At 39.6% G+C, this 15,509-nt stretch overlaps 1 protein-coding gene across 1 annotated transcript; it reads left to right on the top strand.

Annotated features, from left to right (window-relative positions):
* The first annotated feature begins 8,539 nt into the window (after window positions 1–8,539).
* Fam170a (family with sequence similarity 170 member A) lies at window positions 8,540–14,398 on the top strand. The gene is made up of 5 exons (XM_075970846.1): window positions 8,540–8,609; window positions 11,550–11,696; window positions 12,531–13,284; window positions 13,520–13,521; window positions 14,304–14,398. Exons 1-5 carry the CDS (start codon window positions 8,540–8,542, stop codon window positions 14,396–14,398), a joined length of 1,068 nt encoding a protein of 355 aa, XP_075826961.1.
* The last annotated feature ends 1,111 nt before the right edge of the window (window positions 14,399–15,509 follow it).

The raw sequence follows: 15,509 nt of genomic DNA, 5'->3' as shown, positions 1-15,509 counted from the left end.
GATTGCAGAGGAGTGCATCCTTTGGGAACACCAAGTCACCTCCTGGTGACTGAATCTGTGGCACCAACTGCACCATGAGGAGCAACCATCTGAGCCTTGGATCCACTGGCACCTGCATGAGTGATCACCAGAGACACAGACCCAACTATACCAATCAGAGGAAAAGATGGGTAGACAAGGTAAGACCACACTCAACACCACAAAGAGCAGCATGACACCAACAAAAACTAGTGGCCCTACAACAGCAATACAGATGAAGCAGAAGCAGGAGAGAATGATCTAAAAATAATTTTAGGAAAATGTTTGAGGCCCTTAAAAAGGAAATGAAAAATTCCCTCAAAGAAATGGAGGAAAAGACAAATAAAAATTGGAAGAAATCAACAAATCCCGTAAAGAAAACAAAGAAAAAGCAATCAAACAGAGAAAAGAAACAATTCGAGACTAGAAAATTGAAATAGAGACAATAAAGAAAACACAAACCAAGAAAATTCTGGAAACAGAAAATATGGGAAAACAATCAGGAACTACAAAACAAGTATAAACAGCAGAATGCAAGAGGTGGAAGAGAGAATCTCAAGCGCTGAAGATAAAATAGAAGAAATAGACTCATGGGTCAAAGAAAACATTAAATCTAAAAAAGCTTAACACAAAATTTCCAGGACATATGGGACACCATTAAAAGACCAAACATAAGAATAATAGGGATAGAAAAAGAAGAAGTCCAACTTAAAAGCACAGACTATATGTTCAACAAAATCATAGAAGAAAACTTTCCTAACCTAAAGAAAGATAGGCATATGAAGATACAATATACTCACAGAACACCAAATAGACTCAAGAAAAAGTCCCCTTGCCACATAATAATCAAAACCCTAAACATATAGAATAAAAATGAATATTAAGAACTGCAAAGGAAAAAGGCCAAGTAACATATAAAGGAAGACCTATCAGAATTATACCTGACTTCTCAAAGGAAATAATGAAAGCCAGAAGGTCCTTGTCAGGCCTTATGCAGACATTAAGAGACCACAAATGCCAGCCAGGACTACTATACTCAGCAAAACTTTCAATCACCATAGATAGAAAAAACAAGATATTCTGTGACAGAACCACATTTAAACAACCCCTAGCCACAAACCCAACCCTACGCAAAGTACTAGAAGAAAAACTCCAACCCAAGGAAGTTAGGCTCATCCGCAAAAACACAGATAATAGAGGATATCGCAGCAGCAAATCCCAAAGAAGGGAACACACACACACACAATAACATCACCAAGAACAAAAACTAAAATAACAAGAGCTAGCAATCTCTGGTCATTAATATCCCTAATATTAATGGACTCAACTCACCTGTAAAAAGACACAGGCTAACAGATTGGATACGAAAATAGAATCCATTCTTCTGCTGCATACAAGAAACACACCTCAAACTCAAAGACAGACATCGCCTCAGAGTACAGGTTGGGAAAAGAAACAGGCTGGTCAACTATATCCTAATATCTAACAAAATAGATTTCAAACTAAAATCAATCAAAAGAGACAAAGGAAAACATTTCATATTAGTCACAAAAAAACTATCAAGAGGAAATCTCAATACTGAATGTCTATATCTCAAATACAAGGACACCCTCATACGTAAAACAAAACAAAACAAAACAAACCAAAAACAAAAAAAACCCCAAACACTACTAAAGCTTAAATCACACACTAAACCCTACACAATAATAGTGGGAGTCTTCAACTATTCTCACCACTGGAAAGGTCTTCCAGACGGAAACTTAACAGAGAAATAAGGGAAATAGCAGATGTTATGACTCAAATGGACTTAATAGACATCTATAGACTATTCCATCCAAACATAAACAAATATACCTTCTTCTCAGCACATCATGGAACTGTCTCAAAAACTGACCACATAATAGGTAACAAAGCAAACCTCAATAGATACGAAAAATTAGAATAACCCCATGTATCTGATCGGATCACCATGGCTTAAAATTAGAATTCAACAGCAACACTAACTTCAGAAAATCCCATAAACACATGGAAATGAAACAATGCTCACCCGAGTCACCAAGGTCAAGGAAGAAATAAAGAAGAAATTAATGACTTCTAAAATTCGTGAAAATGACCACAAAACATACCCAAATTTATAGGAGACAATGAAAGCAGTTTTAAGAGGAACAGTCATATCACTAAATGACCACATAAAAAATCCCCACTAGTGAGTTAACAGAACACCTGAAAAGTCTAGAACAAAAGGAAGCAAACTCACTGAGGAGGACTAGATGGCAGGAAGTAATCAAATTGAGAGCTGAAATCAAAGGAACAAAGAAAACAATACAAAAAATCAATGAGACAAAGTTGGTTCTTTGAGAAAATCAACAAAATAGACAAAGTTTTATCCAAACTAACCAAAAGGCAGATGGAGAATATCCAAATTAACAAAATCAGAAATGAAAAAGAGAATATAACAGTAGACATGGAGGAAATCCAGAGAAGCATTAGGTCATATATCGAAAACCTGTACTCCACAAAATTGGAAAACTTAAAGGAAATGGACAATTTTCTGGACAAATACCATGTACCAAAATTAATTGAAGACCAGATAAGCAAATTAAATAGGCCTATAACTGCTAAAGAGATTGAAACAGTCATCAAAGTCTCCCAACCAAATAAAGCCAGGACCAGATGCTTTCAGCTCAGAATTCTGTAAGATTTTCAAAGAAATAATACCAATACTCCTCAAATTGTTCCACACAATAGAAACAGAACGAACATTGCCAAACTCTTTTTATGAGGGCACAATTACCTTGATACTCAAACTACACAAAGGTATTACTAAGAAAGAATTACAGACCATTCTCACTCAAGAACATTGATGCAAAAATACTCAATAAAATACTGGGAAACCGAATCCAAGAACACATCAGAAAAATCATCTACCATGGCCAAGTAGTATTCATTCCAGAGATGCAGGGATGGTTCATCATATGAAAATATAATCCACCACATAAACAAACTGAAAAAAAAACCAGTATCATCTCATTAGATGCTGAAATAGCCTTTGAGAAAATATAACATCCCTTCATGATAAAGGTCTTGGGGAGAGCAGGGATACGAGGAACATAACTAAACATAATAAAGGCAATAAACAGCAAGCCGATAGTCAATATCAAGCTAAATGGAGAGAAGCTCAAAGCTATCCCACTGAAATCAGAAACTAGACAAGGTTTTCCACTCTCTCCATATCAATTGAATATAGTACTTGAGGTCCTAGCTAAGACAATAGAACAACAAAAGGAGAGTAAGGAGATACAAATAGGAAAAGAAGAAGTCAAACTCTATTTGCTGACGATATGATAGTTTACATAAGCAACCCCAAAAATTCTACCAAGGAACTTCTACAACTCATAAACAGTAATGTAGCAGAATAGAAGATTAACTAAAAAATCAATATCTTTACAAAGGTAATAAATGGGCCGAGAAAGAAATCAAAGAAACGTTACCCTTCACAATAACCACAAATAACATAAAATATCTCAAAGTAACTCTAACCAAACAAGTGGAAGACCTGTATGACAAGAACTTTAAACCTTTGAAGAACGAAATTGAAGAAGACACCAGAAAATGTAAAGTTCTCCCATGTTCTTGGGTAGATAGAATTAACATAGTAAAAATGGCAATCTTATCAAAAGCAATCTACAGATTCAATGCAATGCCCATCAAAATCTCTCAAAATTCTTCACGGACCTTGAAAGAACAATACTCAACTTCATATAGAAAAGGAAAAACCCAGAATATCCAAGACAATCCTGTACAATAAAGGAACATCTGGAGGCATCACAATCCCTGACTTCAAACTCTACAACAGAGATACAGTACTGAAAACAGCCTGGTATTGGCATAAGAACAGACAGGAGGACCAGTGGAACTGAATCAAAGACCTGGATATCAACCCACACACCAACGAATACCTGATTTTTGTCAAAGAAGCAAAAACATAAAATGGAAAAAAGAAAGCATATTCAACAAATGGTGCTGGCATAACTGGATATCAACATGTAGAAGAATGAAAATAGATCCATATCTATCACCATGCACAAAACTCAAGTCCAAATGGATCAAAGACCTTGATGTAAAACCAACCACACTGAATCTTATAGAAGAAAAAGTGGGAAGTACATGTGAATGCATTGGCACAGGAAACTTCTTCTTAAATATAACCTCAGTAGCACAGACACTGAGAGTAACAATTAATAAATGGAACTTTCTGAAATAAAGGAGCTTCTATAAAGCAAAGGACATGGTCAACAAGACAAAATGGCAGCCTACAGAATGGGAAAAGATCATCACCAACTTTATATTGGACAGAGGGCTTATCTCCAAAATATACAAAGAACTCAACAAACTGGTTATCAAAAGAAGAAATAATCCAATAAAAAATGGGGTACAGACCTAAACAGAGAACTTCAACAGATGGATCTAAGATGACTGAAAGACACTTAAGGAAATGCTCAACATCCTTAGCCATCAGAGAAATGCAAATCAAACAACTCTGAGATTCCATCTTACACCTATAAGAATGGCCAAGATAAAAATCACTGATGACAACTTATGCTGGGGAGGATGTGGGGTGGATGGAACACTCCTCCATTGCTGGTGGGAGTGCAAACTGGTATAGCGTCGTTGAACATTAGTATGGCGATTTCTCATAAGATTAGGAAACAACCTTCCTCAAGACCCAGCAATACCTCTTTGGGATATATACCCAAAGGATGCTCATTCATACCACAAGGACATATGCTCAACTAAGTTCATAGCAGCATTATTTGTCATAGCCAGAATCTGGAAACAACCTAGATGCCCCTCAACTAAAGAATAGAAAAGGAGAATGTGGTACATTTATACAATGGAGTACTACCCAGCAGAAAAAAATAATGACATCTTGATATTTGTGGGCAAATGGATGGGTCTAGAAAACGTCATATTGAGTGAAATAATCCAGACCCAGAAAGACATCTATCATATGCACTCACTCATAAGGGGCTTTTATACGTAAAGCAAAGAAAAAACAGCCTACTATTCATAATCCCAGAGAACCTAGACAACAAAGATGACCCTAAGAGAGAGACATACATGGATCTAATCTACATGGGAAATAGAAAAAGACAAGAGTAAATTAGGAGGGGTTCATGGGAGAGAGTAGATAAGGAGTGGGGAGGAAGAAAGTAAGTAGAGAAAAATACATAGTTCCAGAAAAACAATTAAAAATAAAATAAAAAATTGACATACAAACCTATCAGTTTTAAACATTTTAAAATATGATTGTTTTCATGTGTATACAGACTTTTTATTGGGGTAAACCCCCAATAAGGTATTTACTGGGTCACTTTGTAGTTACATTAGTCTTTAAAATGATTATTCTCTTCTGTCTTAGTTATGGTTTCTATAGCTGTAAAGAGACATCATGACTACAGAAACTCTTATAAATGAAAACATTTAGTGGGGTGGTTTACAGTTTCAAAGGTGGAGTCCATTATCATCATTGGGGGACACGGCGGGATGCAGGCCGTGGTTCTTGAGCTGAGAGTCCTACGTCTTGAGTGGCAGGCAACAGAAAATGAACTGTCTCAATGGGTGTGGTTTTAGCATATATGAGACCTCAAAACCTACCTTTCTCCAACAACAAGGCTACATCTCCTAATAATGCCAGTCCATATTATCTTATGGGGCTAATTACATTCAGATGACCACATCTTCTGTATTGGTACTCTTACCAGCAGTGTACAGCAAACCCAGCTCCTCCACACCTGTTAGAACATGCCGTTACTACTGGAGTGTCTTTGGTTGTTTTGATAGTTTCTTAGTGATACCTTAGCATGTTTGAAATGTGTATTTTCCTAATGACCAATGGTATTGAATGACACGTCATGTGATTATGTGCTGTGTGCTTCTAATCCCAGTTATTCATTTCCTCATTCTTTTGTCCATTTTCTCACTCGATTAGTGAAGTGCTTGGCTTTGAAACTTTTAACATTATATTATAGATATTAACCCTTTGCTGCATACATAGTTTACAAATACTTTATTAGAGTCTATAGATCTCTTTTTATGTCATTAATGGAATTTTCCTAACAATTGATTTTAATTTTGATGCAGTCTAATATGTCTATCTTTTTACTATATAGTTTATGCTTTTAGTTTTAGGCTTAAGGAAATTTACTTTGAAGCACACACCCTTGTATGTTACTGATGCCTCAGATTCTAAAGAGAGCTTTCTCATTTTCTTCTTTAAAAGTTGGGTCATTTTATTCCAAGTTCATGATCTATTACTCTACTATTTTTATGCAATTCTACCAATCCACAGAGTTAACTTTTGTATAAAGTGTGAAGTTTAGATGGCTGTTGATTTCTTTTTCGTATGGGTATCCGATTGCTTCAGCACCATTTATTGAAATGGCTATCTTTTTTCCTGTTGAATTACTTTGCAGTTTTGTGAAAAATCACTTGGTATATTTGCAGATGTTTCTCTGTACAATTTGTATTCTTTTCAATTGGTTTATGTGTCCATATCTTGACCAATATTACACAATCTTGATTATTGTAGAAAATAATGCTGTAAAATAGGGTAATTTTTATTCCTTTTCAAAATTGTTTTACTTACCCTAGTTCATTTGCCTTTACATATAAATAAAAAAGTCTGTAACTACAAACATTGTTCTGGGACTCTGACAGGAATTATACTATATCTGCATATTCATTTGCAGGGAATGGCAATTTACTATGCTGAGCCATAGTTTTATGTTTTACAACTTTTCAGTCTTGCACATTATTTATTAATGTTATAACTGATTTATTATTCGAGCAGTGGTATTGTTTCTGGTGGTCACCTGTCCCTTTGTATCATACAGAAGTCCAACTCAGTCTCTATACTTCTGGGCTCCTAGAGATGGATTGCCAATTCTGAACATGTACCCATGACAACTTTTGCTTGTCCTAACACCCATCTCCACCTTATTAGCAGCACACTGTGCATTGTACGTTGTCTAGAGAAGACTGCAGGAGGTTGTGTACAACACGGACATTTGCCATCATTTTATTTGAGAGTCCTGAGCATTTGTATATACTCTAATTTGCAGGAAGTCTAAGAGCCAGTTCCCCATGGATATTGATAGGCGATTGTGGCATCGTGTTTGCTATTGGAAGGAAAACTAGTGCCACATGGTACAGGCATATCTTGCTCTGAGTCACATTACCAAGCTTTCTCCTCGTACATCTTAGCTTTGCCATTCTTGCTCTTCGGAGCAGAGAATTAGTCTCAGAACTATATCAAACTATATTCTCCAGAACAAAAATCACTTTGTGATTCCTTAAAACCTATACATAGTCTGATTTTGAGGACGGGTGGTGACCCTACTAGTTCTGCCTTGTATCTAGGCTCCTCAGTCCACAGTGCGTCCACATGTTCCCATGGCAGCTCCCTAAGGGTCGATTTAGAGTGGCTTCATTTGGTGGGTGTTAGATGCAGGAGTAGTCTTGTCGCCTTACTCCTGGAGAAAGTCAAGCTTGTCTGCAAGAAATGGAGTGCCATTTTCCCTCTCACACTTCCTCCTAAACTGCCAGTTTAAGCTTTTGTTCTGTTCTTGCTTTGTGCGAATTTCCACCCATCTCTCTTTGGAAATCATGCAGGGCTTTGACTCTGAGGGTGGCCATCAGAGCACCTGACTGCTATTGCTCTTGTACTTTAAGTAGGACAGGTTGGCATCTTCTCTTATTTGAACAACACAATTGTCTGCTTTTGGAATTTTTTTGTATCTATCTCCCTAGCTATACGTCAAGGCCTCTCTTTCCCACAGTTTACATGTATCTCTGGTATAATTGGTATTTTCCACACCTTCAGTAGAATAAGAAGAAAGTGAATCTAAAAAAGTTTTGCCTATACTATATTTCTGGTCCAGTATTCTGTTTTCTGCAAAGTTTGGGGTTCTAGACACAATTTATCGACAATTTCAACCCTGACAATACCTCTGCTCTGAGAAATAAACAACACAATGCCTGCTTCCTGCTTCAGAGCAGAAACTAAAGGGTGAAATAACCAGAGGAAAAAAATGAAATAGAAACATGTTAACATCTAAAAATATTCTGCCACAATTGAGAGATGAGAGTTGAATTCCTTCGAGAGATTCCATCGGGGAAAAGGAATTGTTCTTACAAAGAGGGTTTCTGAAGCTGCAGAGGCTGTTAGACTGAGGTCCATGGAATGCTCTGATGTCATCATTGAGAATCCACTAGGAAACCTCTGACCTTTGACCCTCAACAGCCACCATGCAGCGCAGTGATCACTGGACAGGTCTGCTGTTCAATTAATCTGAGTTCTTCAGCCAGTTAAGAGAGTTGATTATTTTAAAATTTGTATTAACTTATCTTTAAATTTGTATTAACAGATGTTCTGAAGGTCAAAAAGGGCAGTCAAGCTGTAGGGAAAAGGTGAAGTTAGACTTTAAGTATCCTTCAAGGGACTGTTTTGGCTGATACTATGAAACGACGACAAAAGAGGAAACATCTGGAAATTGAAGAGTCCCAGGAAGATGACGAGAAGGCAGAAGGTATGTCCTGGGCACCTTGTCTGGGGGCACAGGGATGGTAGTCAGTTGGAGCCGAGCAGGCTTTGAAGGGGATTCAGGTGAAGCAGGGAGGCATAGATGGTCTATCAGGGACACTGCCAGTTCTGTCTCCAGGATTTCAGTGATGTGAGACAGTACAGAGAGTCCAGATGCCCATGGCACAAAGGTAGTCAGTGGTGTTGTTTTATAAACTTCCTTCCTGGGCACTGGCATTTCCCGGGCACTGGCGTTTGGACTATGGATTCCAAGATTGCTGAGGTCCCAGCTGTCTGACTCAGAGGTGCAGATTTTCAGACATCCCTTTCTGAGTTCATATCTCTTATTCATTTTTTGTTTTTCCCTTAGAAAAATGGCTTGGAGATGTGATGGGGCTTACTGAAAAACTGAGTTTTACTGAGTCTTTTAGGAAAGAGTGAAGAGTAACCTAATGAGTTAAAGGGCCTGAGAAATATTTTGAGAAATAAAATGCTTATTCAAAAGGTTAGGAGTTTGTCTGGGGTTGATGTTATATCGAGACCATGAAGATTTTATTTCTTTAGTGGAAAGAATTTATAAGCGGCCCAATAAAAGCTGTGGATTTTCAGGTTTTAGACTTTCCAGAGGAAAAGCAAAGAAAGGAAAGAGTCTGATAAGATACCAAGGTCATAACAGACGGACAATGAGGAAGAATGGGAACTCAAGAACAATCGCAGTGGGTTTTTGATCCTACTGCACTTACTGGCTTTGTGGGAGCCTAGGAAGTTGGGATGCTCACCTTACCAGACCTGGATAGAGGTGGGCGGTCCTTGGGCTTCCCACAGGTCAGGGAAACCTGATTGCTCTTCAAGCAGATGAGGGAGGGTGACTTGATCGGGGGAGGGGGAGTGAAATGGGAGGCGGTGGCAGGGAGGAGGCAGAAATCCTTAATAAATAAATAAATTAAAAAAAAAAACTCACCAGCATTCTCGGACTCTAGATGACACCGACAGTTGCTGCCTTGTATCCTAGGATGCATGAGAACCGCAATGACTACAAGTAAAAACATGGAGAGATGGCTCAGTGGTTAAGGACTTACTACTCTTGCAAGAGGATGTGGGTTCCATTCCCAGAACCCACATAGTGGCTCACCACCACTGGTAACTCTAGTTCCAGGGGAGCAGACAGCCTTTTCTGAACTCCTCAGGCACCAGGCATTTAAATGGTGCACACACATACAGGCAGGGAAACCTCTCAGAGACCTAAAATAAAAATAAATGCACAATTGAAAAATAAGTGCTTGCTGCAAAAGGGTTGTCAAGTGTAGGAAGTGGGGCAGAATGGAACCCGACCTAGCTGCTCAGATGGAGACTTTTGCTCACAGTAGAACCCCACAGCTTTTTTGGGCCCTGGGATCTGAAGACTGTGGGCTGAGCCCAGAGAACAGTGGCTTGAAGCCCTGTCAAATTCCCACTGGCAGTTACAGGAAAGGGAAGCAATGGTTTTGACTCCCCCATTTCACCTTATGTTTTAGAACTGTTTTGCCTCGGTATCCTTATTGGGAGGAGAAGTAGTAGGTGTGAGGGTCAGAGAGTGTTACTAACTATGAGGTGTGTAAGGTAAAGTTATTTCTTTCTTGCCTGAAACTCCATATATGCAGTAACACATAAAAGCTCTCACAAGGGTCTTCAGTGAGATCGCCACATATTTCCCCTTGTGCTCTGATGCAGAAAGATGTCCCTTACTTCCACACTTTGAGAACACATAGCTATATAAACACACCATCCCTTTACCTCTCGTTCACATACCCTGTGTATGGGACAGTCTTGTCTTCACACACTAAATTCTATTTTCTCTCTCTATGCGTGTGCACATGAGAGAGAGACCCATAAAAGCATACATACTTTAAGATATTTCTAAATACCATGTAAGAACCAGCCACATGTTATAGTATGTCACATATGAGAAACCCTACACATGTAATAATAATGGGCAAGCCTTGTGCAAATCACAATAAAACACAGAATCATCTGTGCCTTTTATTAGGATTGCCAAACAAAATATAAACTTTACTTAAATTTGAATTTCAAATAAGTTACAAATATTTGTTTAGTGTGAATGTTTATTAAATACTATATAGGACATATTTACTCTAAAAAAATCTGTCTGCGACTTACTTGAAATTCTAATTTAATTGAATATCAGATATTTTTGTTTTCTGCATTTGGTAAACCTTATATACTTACCGTACACTGACCTAGTATATATTTACTTATTTCTGATCAGTGCCTGCCCTTCAAGATTAAAATGGAAAGTATAGTTCAAAGAGGGAAACTTAGGAAAGTGTCTCATACATAACAGCTATTTATTAAATATTGCTTCAGTGAATGAAACATACTTAACAGATATAGGCCTCACAAAAAGGCTATGTATTTCCTAACCGCTGATTCTCTAGATAGAGATCATATTTCTACTGCTTTTACCATATTGACCTCACATTTATTAAAGGTTGCCTTATACACATCACTGTTATACTTCTATTTATTTACTTTTTAAGTTTTTATTTTTTGTTGTTTTCTACTTCATAAATATCTATACATCATGTACATGCATAATGCCTACAGAAGCCTGAAGAGGGTATTGGATCCTCTAGGACTAGAGTTACAGACAGTTGTGAGTTAAGATGTGGGTACTGGGAATCAAACCCAGGGCCTCTGCACAAGTACCCAGTCCTCTCAACTGAGCAAACTCTCCAGCCTCTATTCTTACATTTTTAATGAAGACATTAATAAAATAATTTATGGCTGTGATTAATAATAGAATATATCCATTCGGGTCAGATTTCTACTATGTGTCTTAATCTTAATTGCTAATTCTGTCAGACACCAGTAATTATTTGCTGGATAAGTAAATGACGTGCAAACATGGCCAATCACCATATCTTTTTGTCTCTTATACCTTTCTCAGAAATTTCAAAATCACAAGACGATGTCCCTCAGCCTGAATCTACCGGAGTGGCTGAAGCCCAGAACCCAGGGGTAGGGGAGGTCTCCTCTGCCTCCAAATACTTCTCCTGTGTTTCTTCTCCACCTAAGCTCATCCATCGTAGTAATGGTGCGAAGCTCCTTGGGTGTGACACACTTTGGGTATGGGGCTTCTTGGGTAAAACTCTTTGGGTATGGGCTCAGGGTGTAGTGCCGAAGGCATATAGATTCAAGGATAAGGTTGAGAGGAAGCCCAGGGAAGCTGGGGGTGTGCTCAGGGTTCTGTAGAGGAGCCTAGATAGGATTCAGAGCTCCTAAAGGACTTGGATCTTGGTGTGGGAGATCCTGAGCCGTGGCTTCACAAGGACGAGAAGTCATGAAAGGGTGGATAGAAGGGTTGGGTCTTGGGGCAGCAGACTAAGGGACCAGACAAGCACCTTTAGAAGAATTGTGTGGCTTCTGCCTTTGGATTGTGTTCAGAGTTCTGAATACTTGCTTAGCATAGACATTAGTGCAGGGGGACTACCTAGCACAGACTCAGCGACTTCACACACAGCCATACTCCACTCAGATATGTGTATTCTCAGTCCAGACACAACATGAAAATGTATGACACATGACACACCATGCCGACCTTGGACGCATAGCCCACGTTGCACAAATACTATAGCAATGAGGTCCCATGATCCCAGGCTCACCACATACATGTTTTACCTCCACTTCATACAGTCTTTATTTCTCACTCTCATACTCCACATTCCTAAGTACACAGCATCTGCTAATATCCCTGTACATAAAAAACCACAGCATACGCCCACCCTAGAAAGCAAACAGTAAATACCAAAGCTCATCATTCAATTGTATCACCCCAAGGCCTCTTCTCCTGTGTCACGTATATTCTCTACTCATGTGCCCTCAACTTTCTCTCTGAAAATGTTCTTATATTTCTAATTTCACTTGCCAGGAACCCAGAAATTACAAGACAGTTCCAAGCCTGGATCATCACGAGTCCAGGTTGCAGAAGGAGAGGCGATGGATGCTACCTCACAACCTGTCTCCTCATCCTATCCTTCATATAAGACTTGTGTGTTCTCTCCGTGTAGGAACAAACATGAAAGGATGAAAGTATACTACATGCGGGTGCACGTGATAAAAGGTGTGGCTATCTCCTGGGACACAAGCGAAACCTCAGAGTCCCTAGAAAAGCATCCAAGGATGGAAGAAGCCACCCTTCCTGAGAGTGTGTGGGTAGGTGCTCCATCCTCTGATGTGTCCACCAGAAACCTCCTGTCGGACAGTGAACAAAGTGGCGAAGAGAAAGAACACGAAGAAAGGCTAGAATTAGATAGCCGGCCAGAGTCACCCATGGTTGAAGAGAGACCCAGGGCCAAGACACCTGACTCACTGGTGACCATCGAGAATGGCTACAAGTGCATGGCCTGCTGCCGAGTCTATCCTACCTTAGATTGCCTCCAACAGCACGTGCAGAATGGGTTCCAGGAGGGCTTCAGCTGCCACGTCTTCCATCTCGTTATGTCCCAGATAATTGGCAATGTGAATTCAGGGCACGCCCGGCAGCAGCAACCGGACAACAACGAGAAGGAAGAGAAACACAGGGATGAGAAGGCTGAGGAGCAACAGCCCACAGAGGAAGATGGTGCGAAGAAACCCTGGAGTCAGTGTCCAGGCTGTATGTTTGATTCTCCAAAAGGACAGAAGTGAGCAAGGGCTGGGTTTGCTGAGTAATCTGTCCCTCCAATGCAGGCTTGCACCTCCGTCAGGAAGAGAGGGGAGCTTGTCAGCTCTGGGAATGATGGGAATTAAACAGGCCCTCTGCTTCTGGCCCAGGAATCTTACATTACTGTAAGTTGCGATTTGTCCCAAGCTTTCCAGCTCCTGCAGGAAGTTCAGATCATTTCTAAGGGCTGGCAGAGAGCATCTTTCCTCCTTAAGAAGTATCCCTATTTTGTTTCCACACAGCAACTAATATTCTTGGGCTAGAGGATCCTGGAAGATGGGGTGGCCTTCTTTTGGGAGAGGTAAGGCCCACAGGAATAGAAACCTCATAGGACAGGGAGCTTATAGAACAAAGAGCGGGGCTGTGATTGGCTGTTTGGAGGCACACCCAGTTCTCCTAGAGATACTGACCTTTATTAAGTGAGAAATTGGAGAGCTTTGACTGGGAACTTTTTCTGTTCCTACATGATAGTCCTCTACTTTAAGGGGAAATAGTGTTGTCTCTCTAGGCAGATAACTCAGCACAACCACAGGGAATATGAGTGGCCTGGAGAGAAGATAGGGACCCAGTTGGATCAGAGGTTTGGGTCTTAAGTGAGCTGAGAGCTCGTTGGCCCATGGGCATAATAGTCCTGTGGGGAAAATGCAAAAGTAGAGGGGAGAAAAGGAACCACATGGAAGTTAGGTCTCAAGAAACCTGTGCATGTTCTCGAACTGTTTGCTGCAGTGGAGCTGGAAATGAACTCACTGTGGTATGTGCATGACTGTAGGGTTAAGATCAAAGGAAAGGGTAATCTACTAGCAGCAGTCATTGCATTTCTTTTTGTTTTTAAATTTATTTATTAAGGATTTCTGCCTCCTCCCCGCCACCGCCTCCCATTTCCCTCCCCCTCCCCCGATCAAGTCCCCCTCCCTCATCAGCTCGAAGAGCAATCAGGGTTCCCTGACCTGTGCATTTCTTATCTTTCTCGTTTTACCGTACTTATTTTCTCCATCCCAGGAAGAAGAGACGGCCATCAAGAGAGCAGTGGAAGTGGACGGAATGCTGTTAGCATAAAGGAAGATGAAAGAACCAACTCTCAGTCGAACACATAATCAGATGCAATAAAGACCGTTTTCCAAACCATGCCTGACTGCATTCTTAGTAAAGCAATCTAGCTTCCCATCTACACATCTCTAGAAGTTGATCAATGGGGTTTCACTAAAACATTAATAAATGTCCGTCTGAGCCCTGAAGATTGAGACTGTAGCTGCATATTTGAAAATCTTCCACTTAGCACACGTTCTCATCCAGATGAGTTAAAATTTTATTTTATTTTTATTTCTTGTTCATTCTTATACTGGTCTTTTAAAATCTGACCCCAACATCTTTGAGACAACCACTGCTACCACCCACTGGGACAATAGGGCTATCCGCACTGAAGCAAGTCGTGAGTTTGTCCACCATCTTTGAAAGGTCATTGGCAGTAACATGTCTCTGAATCTGAACAGAGCAGAGAAGGAGACTAGAGGACAGATGAGAACAGTATGAAGTTCTTTCCTGGCCTGGAGTGGGCTTAGGGCCTCTTGTTTTTCCTCCCATCACGGTAAATGTCCAGGACGAGAGTTAACACAATACAGAAGAAAAACAGTCAACGTGACTAAATGTCAGGCAAAGCTGTTACTTAGAAATGAAGTAAATACGTTGCCATATAGAGAAAAGCTAAAAGAAATCCTTCAAACGAAACATTAAGAAACACTTAGAAACATTAAGAAAAACATTTAATGAGCTAGAAGGAAGCATGGGAAGCTGTAAAACTCACCAGTAAAAGCAAGTACACAAAATACTCTAAGATGGTCTACCGAGGGATAAGCAGCGAGTGAGCCACTCAGACTCGAATACAAAGACTAAAGAGCTAGACAATTCCGAAGCAATAACTACACCATGAGGGATGAGATAGGTAACACAAAATAATAAGGCAATCTACAATTCAAAATGGGAGAAGGTAGAGATTGCATTGTTTGGTATTGTTTGGTATATTTTCTCTTCCTCATTTGTGCCTATTCTTTATTCGTAATGAACTAGGCACAATAGGGGAGTTTGAATGGTATGATTCCCATAGCTGTAGATCAAATTTTAAATGTGTTATCGTAGTGTTCTTCATTAAAAGCCTATTTATTCCTGTTCCTATTATCCTAGCAGACAAATATGGTTTTCACAAAAGAT

The sequence above is a fragment of the Microtus pennsylvanicus genome, chromosome 4 (assembly GCF_037038515.1).
Source record: "Microtus pennsylvanicus isolate mMicPen1 chromosome 4, mMicPen1.hap1, whole genome shotgun sequence".
Lineage (NCBI taxonomy): Eukaryota > Metazoa > Chordata > Mammalia > Rodentia > Cricetidae > Microtus > Microtus pennsylvanicus.
This window is presented reverse-complemented; position numbering and strand designations above follow the sequence as displayed.